The 12,142-nt window shown below is 39.7% G+C and overlaps 1 protein-coding gene across 1 annotated transcript in view; it reads right to left on the reverse strand.

Annotated features, from left to right (window-relative positions):
• jarid2b (jumonji, AT rich interactive domain 2b) overlaps positions 1-12,142 on the reverse strand; it is a 121,466-nt gene that overhangs the window by 77,644 nt on the left and 31,680 nt on the right. The window contains exon 3 of the mRNA XM_048607635.1: positions 9,092-9,324. Within this exon, the coding sequence (XP_048463592.1) occupies positions 9,092-9,324 (233 nt within the window). The remainder of the gene's footprint in view (positions 1-9,091; positions 9,325-12,142) is intronic.

Below are 12,142 nucleotides of genomic sequence, written 5' to 3' on the forward strand. Positions count from 1 at the left end.
GAGATCAGTCTGAGACTGGTACAGTTGGGGAAAGGAGCAAATCAAACTAACAGTCAGGGTAGGCAGGAACAAAACAGAGAATGAGGTAGGACTGATAAATTAAATTGCAATTATTTCAATGCAAGAGGCCTAACAGGTAATGTAGATGAACTCATGATTGGGAACATGGGACTGGGATATCACAGCAATTACAGAGACGTGGCTCAGGGATGGACAAGACTGGCAGCTTAATATTCTAGGGTATAGATACTATAGGAAGGATAGAAAGGGAGGAGAGGTGTTTTTGATTCGGGGTAACATTATGGCTGTACTTAGAAAGGATATTCCTGGGAATACGTTCAGGAACGTTATTTGGGTGGAACTGAGAAATAAAGGGATGATCACCTGATTGGGATTGTGCTATAGACCCCTCAATGGTCAGCAGGAAATTGAAAAACAAATTTGTACAAAGATTTCAATTATCTGTAAGAATAATAAGGTGGTTACAGTCAGGGATTTTAACTTTCCAAACATAGTCTGGGACTACCAAAGTGTTAAAGGCTTGGATAGATAGGTATTTGTTAAGCGTGTACAAGAAAAATTTCTGATTCAGTATGTGGATGTTCCTACTAGAGAGGTACAAAACTTACCTACTCTTGGAAAATAAGGCAGGGCAGGTAGCTGAAGTGTCAGTGGGGGAGCACTTTGGAACCAGCAACCATAATTCTATTTGTTTTAAAATGGTGATGGAATGGGATAAACTGGATCTAAAAGTTAAAGTTCTTAATTGGAAGAAGGCCAATTTTGATGGTAATAGGCAAGAGCTTTCAAAAGTTGATTGGGGGCGGATGTTTGCAGGTAAAGAGATGGTTGGAAGATGGGAAGTCTTCAAAAATGAGATAACCAGAGTCCAGGGATAGTATGTTCCTGTTAGAGTGAAGGGCAAGGCTGGTAGGTGTAGGAAATGTTGGATGACTAGAGAAATTGAGGTTTTGGTCAAGAATAAGAAGGAAGCACATGTCAGGTATAGACAGCAGAGATTGAGTGAATCCTTAGAAGAGGACAAAGGCAGTAGGAGTATCTTAAGGGGGAAATCAGGAGGGGAAAAAAAAGGGAACTTGAGATAGCCTTGGTAAAAAGGGTTAAGGAGAATCCAAAGGGATTTTATAAATACATTAAAGACAGAAGGGTAACTAGGGAGAGAAGAGGGCCCCTTAAAGATCAACAGTGCCGCCTACGTGTGGAACCGCAGGAGATGGGGGAAAATACTAAACGAGTATTTTGCATCAGTGCTCACTGTGGAGAAGGATATGGAAGTAATAGAACGTGGGGAAATAGATACCGACATCTTGAAAAATGTCCATATTACAGAGGCGGTGATGCTGAACATCTTAAAATGCATAAAGGCGAATAAATCTCCAGGGCCTGGTTAGGTATATGTTAGAACTCTATGGAAAGCCAGGGAAGTCATTGCTGGTCCCCTTGCTGAGATAGTTGTATCATCAATAGCCACAGGTGAGGTGCCAGAAGACTGGAGGTTGGCTAACATAGTGCCACTATTTAAGAAAGGTGATAAGGAAAAGCCAGGGAACTATAGGGCGGTAAGCCTGACACTGGTGGTGGACAAGTTGTTGGAGGGAATCCGGAGGGACAAGACTTGCATGTATTTGGAAAAGCAAGGACTGATTTGGGATAGTCAATTTGGCTTTGTGTACGGGAAATCGTTTCTCACTAACTAGATTTGTGTTTTTTGAAGAAGTAATGAGGAGGATTGAGGAGGGTGGTGCAGTGTACGTGATCTAAATGGACTTCAGTAAGGCGTTCGCCAAGGTTCTTCACGGTAGACTGGTTAGCAAGATTAGATCATATGGAATGCAGGGAGAACCAGCTATTTGGAAACAGAACTAGCTTGAAGGTAGAAGATAGAGGATGATGGTGGAGGGCTGCTTTTCAGACTGGAGGCTTGTGAGCAGTGGTGTGCCTCAAGGATCGGTGCTGGGTCCACTGCTTTTTGTCATTTAAATAAACAATTTGGATGTGAACATGGGAGATATGGTTATCAAGTTTGCGGATGACACCAAAATTGGAGGTTTAGTTGACAGCGAAGAAGGTTGCCTCAGAGTACAATGGGATCTTGATCAGATGGGCCATTCGACTGAGGAATGGCAGATGAAGTTTAATTTAGATAAGTGTGAGGTGCTGCATTTTGGAAAGGCAAATCAGGGCAGGACTTGTACATGTAATGATAAGGTCCTGGGGAGTGTTGCTGAACAAAGAGACCTTAGAGTGCAGGTGCATAATTCCTTGAAAGTGGAGTCACAGGTAGATAGGATAGTGCAGAAGGCATTTGGTATACTTGCCTTTAACGGACTGTGCATCGAGTATAGGAGTTGGGAGGTCAGGAGATTGGTTAGGCCACTTTTAGAATACTGTGTGCAATTCTGGTCACCCTGCTATAGGAAGTATATTGTGAAACTTGAAAGTGTTCGGAAAAGATTTACAAGGATGTTGCCAGGGTTGGAAGGTTTGAGCTATAGAGAGAGGCTGAATAGGCTGGGGCTACTTTCCCTGGGGCGTCGAAGGTTGAGGGGTGACGTTATAGAGGTTTATAAAATCATGAGGGGCATGGATAGGGTAAATATGGGTGGGGGAGTCCAAAACTAGAGGGCATAGGTTTAAGGTGAGAGAGGCAGGATTTCAGAAGGGACATAAGGGGTAACGTTTTCACGCAGAGAGTGGCGCATGTATGGAATGAACTCCAGAGGAAGTGGAGGAGTCTGGTGCAATTACAACATTTAAAAGGCATCTGGATGAGTGTATGAATAGGAAGGGTTTAAAGGGTTATGGGCCACATGCTGGCAAATGGGATTAGATTTATCTAGGATATCTGGTCAGCATGTACGAGTTGGACCGAAGGGTCTGTTTCCATGCTGTACATCTCTACGATTCTAAGTTTTCAAATGATAAAAATGCAACACCTAACTTGGTTTCTCTGATCCTAGAAAATGGCTTTGGTGTCACAATTCAGTTCTGCAAATCAGGCAAGTAACTATATCATTCAGACTCGGTGCCCTGGTTTCAGTACAGTTCAATCCAGGGATACGTTTCTCTGTAAGAGCAGTGGTAATATTGATTCTACAAATAATTTCAGTGCTATTCAATTGGGCTGAGGGAGGGGGAGAAAAAAATGTCCTGTTGTTCATTCCTAAATAATGCATAGACACTCTTGTGGGGATTATGGTCAGGCTTTACTGAATACTGGGCTAACTGACACTTTTGGGATGAGTTATCAGCACACTACAGAGCCCGTCAAAAAAGACATCCCAGCAAGGAACCTACATCTTTTACAGGAGAGCATGTAAGCAAAGGAAGGGCTTACAATAATTACATTTTAAGAACAGAAAGCAAAGTCTAAAAAGATAATACTGACATTCTAAATTCTATCAGGGTAGTTTGCACTTGCACTGAAGCTTATGCTCATTAGAGAGAATGGAGGAAGGGGAGAAGGTAGAGGAGAGAGAAAGTACAAAAACATTTTATGGTACTAACATCAGCATATCATACAAATACATAATGAGTGGCTACATAGGTAGCTCAAATAAAAGATTCTCCAGTCCCCAACAGTAAAATCATTAGCAAGAGAGCCCCATTTCTGTACTATGGTAGAATCCCTGCAGTGTGGAAGCAGGCCATTCAGCCCAACGAGTCCACACCAACCCTCAAAGACCATCCCACCCAGACCCTATCCCTGTAACCCTGCATTTCCCATGACCAGTCCACCTAACTTGTATATCTTTGGACTGTGGGAGGAAACTGGAGCACCCGGAGGAAACCCAAACAGACACGGGGAGAACGTGCAAACTCCACACAGACAATCACCCAAGGCTGGAATCGAACCTGGATCCGTAGCACTGTGAGGGAGCAGTGCTAACCACTGAGAGGGAGCAGTGCTAACCACTGAGTCACCATGCTGCCCTCTTGAATTAGAGCAGCAGAAAACGTTTTGCCCAACAGTACCCTTTGGATCAGAATCAAGTGTGCTCAAGCAGGAGGGGGCAGCTCCAAACAGGCTGCTTTGAAGACTGGCTACATACTGGTTATACACTATCAGACTTCTTTATAGGACAATCTTGGGCCAATTGTACCATTCTACATTCTAGTCAAGGTTCAGATTTACAAGGGAAGATATAAACTGACAACCATACTAGAAGAACACAACCTGACGTAGAATTCACATTCTGCAGGTATTGCTGCACTAACCTGAGACTTGTTGTGGACTGTAATGCATGAGCACTTGAAAATCGTTCGAGACTTGCAGTGTACCTCATCCCCTTTTCTGCTACAGGATATCCACATTAGCTAACTGACCTCATGAAACTCCAATCTTTGCCACTGGTGGGAACTACTGAGCTCTCACCAACATCACAGAGGATCTACTAATTTGCAAAAAAGAAAACACAATGATCTTAAATGAGTTGAGCTTTAATCTAAGCTCCTCGCAAAGACTCTTCCAGAGATGAAACATGCTTAAAATGATCAATTTTCCTTCTTCAACTTTCAAGGGAACATTATTCTCATGTGGAACTAGAACTCAGAATAGCTTTGTGGAGCTGGAAGAACACAGCAGGCGAGGCAGCAGAGGAGCAGGAAAGTTGACATTTCAGGTAAAATCAACAATGGTTGCACATTGCACTACCTGCTAACCAAATCAATACAAATTACAGTTGCAATCAAACACAGCACCATTCTGCCAAGAAGAATGGATAGCGAAGTAAAACAACCTAAAGCATACCTGTTGAAGAATGTGAATAGCTATGCATGACTGACAGCCTTTATTTAGACAATTCACTAAACAACCACTACCATATTGCTACAGATGTTATAATAGGCCTTACTTTGTACTTTTGTTTGCTTCATGACAACAGCATATCCAAAAAGCACAACAGCAGTCCTTTTCAAACATTTTCACGAAAGACTATTTTTAAATAATAGCAGAGTTCTATTCACCCACTAGGTTACTGAGGCACATAGTATTTGTTGGCAAAAAATATTGAACAGAGGCGCTTATATTTCTCATGCAAGTTTACTGAAGTTACTATAATTGGAAACAATGCCTCTTTTTAAACACATAATCAAATACGTTTTATTCTATATGTATTAGGATACTGCAAGGTTAGGCGTATCAAATTTCACAAGACAATAAGCGCAGATACCATCAGCCCTTAGCTGGGTGGAGAAGTTCTCATGGCACATTTTAGAGAAGAACTGAGAAACTTTCTCCAGTATCTTTACCAATATTTATCCCTCAACCAACATCAGACAGATTATCTGGTCACTATCACCACCTGTATCCTGCCATCCCGCTGCCAACCCCCATCCCCAAAATGTTGCTTGTGGGAATTTGCTACACATAGATTTCCTGCCATGTTTTCTGCATTACAACACAGGGACTAAGCTTCAAAAATGTGTCATTGATGAGTGTTTTGAGATCTTAAATGCAAATTCTCTCTTCACTGTGGCCAGTGTTGATTTTTCTAAATGGTTGATATATAACCACTTGCATTTGTGCACTTAGAGAACAATTTATTCGTGTGTAAATGATTGCTACTGCTGAAAAAGACATTTAATTGAAGCTTTTCATCTTGCACTCATCAGGAAATTTGCAAGAATACCACCTTAAAGGGAAACCCAACATTTATACTGTCTGAAAGGAGACTGCTCACTGATAGACTATTTCCACCTCCTAACAAATCAGAATTCAGAATTCTCCTCACAATTATAAATGTCGGTTTTTTCTTTAAATAGGTATCCTTGTGAATTGACCTAAATGTGCTACTTGAAAAATGTTTCTATTTTGAGCAATACTCAAGTAAAAATAATTCACTGCTATGGAGGTTACTTCATGAAAGTTTAAAGCAGTTATGTACGTAATGCTTTAAAGTCAGCTATGCCTGCACAAATTGAACCAGGACTTCTTGGAAACTAAAGGGAGGTGAGCGAAAAAGATGGAAATGCATACTTGGCATCAATATTAGAAATGCACCAATTGATGGGAAAGGAATGCTTCTGCAACTCTTGTCCTACTCCAGTCCTTTTCACACATGACTTGCCTGTCTAACATTCTCAAACTGGGACCAAAATCAGTCCACTTTCATTTTGCAAAGCCAAGCTCAAAAGCAGCAGAATGGAGGTTGCTCAAATTGATTAATCTTGCAGCCATTTTCTATCCCTTATTCTGTGCTGATTCTATATGTAGTCCCAGAAAGCTACCCAAATGCATTGCACTACAGTCACTTAAAAACAGCTCCTTCCCAAGGTACAAGTGTTATCACAAAAGGAAGTCTACAAAGTAAGCATGAACTCAGAATAACAGAACACAACGCAACTTAGACAAACCATGGAGCCCACCAGAAATGGTATATCATCTGAAGTTCACCTTCAGATCATTTTGTGTTTGCTTTACTTTGAAAATTAGACCATTCCTGACTACTCTCACTCATCTGGCAAGCTTGGCACTTCCAAAAAAACTTCACTATTTATAAAACTACATATGACAAAGGATTCAATCTTCCCTTCCGATGGTCTTCTGAATTTCTCCATGAGATCTCATGTTGTACTTATATATTTAGAAACAAATGTAAACATTATAACAATCTATTCCAATTCATTTATAAATGACCAATCTGAAGCTTGATGAATTATCTGCCTCTGTCAGCAATGTTCAAGATTACAAAAGCAATTCTGCAAAATACTAATGGTAAAGAAAAGTTTTTCTAACATGACCCTGCTGCAACACATTTCTCTTTCAGATTTTCAAGTAAATCCTGCTCATAAACACAAAAATATTTTGTAGAGAATGGGACATCAAAATCTTCTGTTCCACTGTGGCAAGCAAAACATAATTGTTCCTTTAAAAGATCTTAAATTCTAAAAATGGAAAGATGTTGAGGAATAGGAAAGAAAGAAAAGTGAGAAGTGGAGCCAAACATTTTCCACTGCTCCATCATCAAAATACAGCTAACCTCAATTATACAAACATGGCATCAATCAAACACACCAAGTGAGTAGTGTGGACTGAAAAATTTAGTTCTAAATGCAGACTGACTATATTTTCATACTTACTAACAAATACCTGGTAAAAATTGCCTCAATTGTTTACCTTTTATTATAAAGCATCTTTCACTAAAGTGAATGTAAGCTCAAGAGTGTTATTGAAAGAATTACAGAATCAAGGTATTTTCAAAATATTTTTAATCTTTTGCTTATTAAGATGCTGGCAGGCTTATTGCATTTTTTTACTCGTTATTGCAACTGAACAGCTGACTGATAGCAGAGTGGAAAATAAACCCAACCGACATCTCCCTAGTGTTTTACGTAGATTTCACTTTATGAACTATGACACAATTTGTTGTTCCCAGCTACACAACTTGAGTTTCAGTGCTGCATACAACAATAGCAATGGTTCGAATAGGTGCATTTTACAAAATGAATGCTCCTCCATCGATGGGCTTCTAGACCCTTAAATACTAGTGCAATAATAATTTAGCTGACACAAAGTTCATTATTTAGCAATGACATCCTTTATGATTATGGATTAAATGCGGTTACAAAACAAGTTCCAGAAGGAGCTCATTATCATTTGGCAGGTAAGCGCTGTACTTTTGGGCTAATGTCATTTGCCTACATACTGCTTTCACATTAGTCACTGATTGAAGCATCCATGCCAGAGTAGCACCTCCAGTTTAAAAAATAAACAAAGATACATTGAAACCATGGATTAATTATCAATGCATAAACTGATAACACATTGTTGAAAATACATGTACTTAAAACTCATGTACATGCAGTTCTTCAAGGCAAGTTAAACAGTGAGCCTAGTAAGTGTGGAACATGGTGCCATATCATGGACAATAATTAACTTTTCCAAAGCAGTCAAGAATATTCAGGTTTCAACAAGAAATTGAAGGTTATCAATGGATACTGGAACTCACCTATACCAACACTGCAGTACTCCAAATTTCACCACAGGCACAGGACGTAAAGAGTTATCACTGAGATAAAGATCTATCATTTTTAAAACAGGATCCCAGGCCGCACAAAACAGTTATGATGTATAAACGGAGACAAAAATCAAACTTTAAATAAGCAATTGTCAAAGACCTTATCCAGAAATAAGTTTCAAGGTCAAAGGAAGTAACATTCCGTCATGTATAATTAATTATATTTGTTATTTAAGAACTGTAATATGTGTAATATAACAGCAAAAAAAATAACAACTCTGAGAAGATCGCCCACAAGGTTGGGCAATGATGATAATTTGGCAGGACTGACTTAATAAACTTTCCAGTCTCAACTTAGCTGTCATCAGTCAATAATTGTTCAAGAGAGGCCAACAATTTTCTCATCAGGAGGGAACAAAATAAGAGTGAATTCGGTCTCACTCATCCTGTCATAGGCAGTTACAGTGAACACAATGTTCCCTGCCTGAGGCCAATGAATAGATAAAATGCCCTAATAGTCTGCCAGCATCCATTTTTTACTGAACACAAGGAGGGATAGCTGCTTTCAAAGGTAACTCTATGGCAAACTGCAGAGTCAGGAACAAGTACCACAAGATCACCAACAGTAAAACTGGCCCATCTATGAACCCCATCAAACGGATCCTCAACAACATTGCTATAAATGTGAGTTTGAGTTATACACGTACATTCAAATTTTAATGTTTAAGGCATCTCATAAACATGGACAGATTTAAGTACAATCCACACCACTCGTAGTAGGTATGCTCCTTAAAACGTCTGTTATACCCGGCAGCCAATATACTGTAATGGAGATCTAGTGTTTGTACTGTTTGGTGCTCCTTTAGTATTGATGTCGAATGTAACCATCCGTAGCAATCGTGCAAACATCCTGGAACTCACAGGCTGTTCCTGCCCAAAACAAACAGGGCACTTGTACAACCAAGAACATTGGGATCAACATTAAGGCAAATAACAGTTGTCACTTTTTGATCAACAGAAGTGCCTATCCCATTTCAATTGTTTGAAAATAAGCAGTCTTCTGCAAAAGGCGCTTAAGTACTTCAGTTAAATGTTAAGCAGTCATTTTGTACCTGTGGTGTTCGGAGCTCCTGAGATGGTTTCGTAACAGCTGAGCCATTAGCAGCAGAGTCTTTTGTTGAGCTGCGCATTAATGAAGAATTAGCAGCAGTCCCTGTTGAACACGGCTCTTTCTTGCACTCAACCTTTTGGTCACTGTTCTTCTCCTTCCCTGGCGTGGCCTCTTTTCCTTTGTGTTTCTGGATAGATTCTTTCTCTCTCAAAAGCTTGCTGGAACCATTCAAAACTGAGGAAAAATACAAATGCGGAACTCATGTTATAAGCAAATCATACATAAATTTAAAACCATAACAGTCTTAAAGCTTAAATTAAACATTGCTTCACCTGGCCCAGATAAGAAAGGAGAGTTACTCTATCCAAACAAAACAATATTTTTTAAGCTCAATTTTAAAATTAGATGTCACCAATTGAACGAGCCTTTGGAGCAGCACCAACTCCTCAGGCATTCCTGCCCTCGCAAACTATTTAGCTCTCCTGTCTTTTGTACATGCCATTTCCTCTTTATGCCACTGCTGCTAGCACAACCTTTAGCCACTTCAGCTCCTTCCAACTCTCCCATTTCTCAATCTGCCTTAAATGCTACCTCAAAGCCTATCTAATAACCAAGGGTTAAATTCCCTCTCTTATTTCTCTTAATACCACAGTATCACATAAGTATTGCAGTGCAGAACTTGGACCATTGTGTCTGCATTGGCTCATTAAATGAGTATCATTACAAAGTGCCTTCTGCATTTTCCCTATGCCTATGCACATTTTCTAATCTAAATACTGGGCAATATCAATACCTCAATTGACCCCGTCTCCATCACACTTCCAGGCAGTGCATTTCTTATCCTAACTACTCACTACTTGGTGAAAAAGATTTTCCTCACTTCACCCTTGCTTCTTTCGCAAATCACTTTAAATCTATGCCTTCTTGTTTTTGTTCCTTTATGAGTGGGAACAGCTTCTCCCCATCTACTCTGTTCAGTGCATTCATGATTTTGAAAACCTCGATCAGACCTCCTCTTAACTTTCTTCTCTCCAAGAGAAAAATTACAACTTTTTCAATCTATCCTCATGACCCAAGTTCCCTGGAACCATTCTTGCAAACCACTTCTGCAAACGCATTGGAGAGTGTGCATTCTTCCTATGATGAGGCGCCCAAAACTGTACGCAATACTCTAGCAGAGGTCTAACAAGTGTATTAACAAGTTCAACAGCATTTCCCTGTCTTGCACTCTATACCCCTATTAATAAAGCCAAAGACATTTGTATGCTCTACTCACTCTAACCATCCTTCCACTTTCAACGATCCATGCACATAAGCACTCAGGTCCCTCTGCTCCAGCACCCTTCTTAGAATTCTACCCCTTTCAATGTTCTTGCTACCAAAATACATCACTTCTCACATCTCTGCATTGAAACCCATTTGCCAATTCCACCAACCTGCCTATGTCCTTCAGTAGTTCTACACAGTCCTCCACTCAGTTTACAATTTTTCCAAGTTCTGTGTCATCTGCTCAATATGGTTTATAGTCTGTCCCCTTATTTAATTTCTTCCTCCTCCCTCTACAGCACTTTGGAATAGTTTCTAAAGGCAAATTAATGCTGGAGGATAACAATAGGGCCACCACGCAACTCGATAAAAAGGACAGAATATATTTGTGTGTGAATGCAGAAACCAAGGGTGTTATAATGTGAAAGTTACCTGTCTTGAACCAGCATTTAAAGAAGGAACAAAGTTAATGTTTCAGGTCAATCACCTTTGATATAATGTCTGAAACATTAAAACATCAACTCAGTTTTCCTCCACAGATACTGTCTGTCCTGATGAGATTTTCCTTTTGTTTTGTTATTCCGGATTTCCAGCATCTGCAGTATTTTATTTTTGTCCAAATACAAAGAATTAATATGTACTTGTTAACAGATACAAGAGTTCTGCTCGTTAGGGGAGAGAGAAATTGGGGCAATTAAAGAGCAGGATTTTGCCATACACGTTCATTACACTGTCCTTGCTTCAGATGGTGGTCTCAATGCTTTTTTTTCTGCAGTTGCACTTTAGATGACCCCACAATGAATGCTAAACTACATAGCCTTTCCAGTAGCGAGTGGTGCCAGGCAACTAGAAGATTGCAAAATATGATCTTGCTCAAAAAAAGGGATAACACCTTTGAATGCCAATCAGCGCAACAATGATCTGGATAACAATCCAGAAAAAAATTATGGATTGAAAAGTATGGGCTAATAAATAAAAATCAGCATGCTAAAAACAAATCATGGTTGACTAACTTGAATTGAGTTCTTTGATGCAGTAGCAGAATGGGTGGATGCGAGTTGTGTGACAGTGTGCAAATGGATTTCCAAAATGATTTTCTTATATACCACATATTAGATTTAGTTAAAAATTAGATGGCAAAGCAACACAGGGTTTACATACATGCTGCATTAAAAGATAGCAGCAATTTATGGACAGAGTTGCATCAAGACACCAACAGGTTAGATTCTGCACATCCAATCATCCAGAGTTAGGGGCATTTAAACAATTATTTGAAGCAGGATGTTCTGCAAACATCGCCATCTTGAAAGACTAAACAGCCCACATACAACTGCAAAAGACAGAATAGAAATATTTGCAGCCACCTTTAGCCATTACTGCCAAGTGAATGATGATTCTTAACCTCCTGCTATGGTTCTCAACATTACAGATGCAAATCCTCATTTAATATTAGACAGGTCATTTTGTGAATAGCAGCCAGTGACGAGTCCAGTACCGAGGGACTGGTGCTTCGACTCCAGCTATTCATGACATGCATTAATGATTTAGATGAGAGAACTAAATGTAATATCTCAGTTTGCAAATGACAAAGCTGGGTGGAAAGGTGAACTGCGAGGAGGATGCAGAGACACTAGACAGTGTGATTTGGACAAGCTGAGCAATTGGGAAAATACATGAAGTATAATGTGGATAAATGTGAGGTTATCCACCTTGGTAACAAAAACAGGAAAGTACATTATCTGAATGGTGATAGATTGGAAAAGGAAGAGGTGCAATGAGACCTGGG

This window comes from Rhincodon typus, chromosome 2, assembly GCF_021869965.1.
Source record: "Rhincodon typus isolate 14 chromosome 2, sRhiTyp1.1, whole genome shotgun sequence".
Classification (NCBI taxonomy): Eukaryota; Metazoa; Chordata; class Chondrichthyes; order Orectolobiformes; family Rhincodontidae; genus Rhincodon; species Rhincodon typus.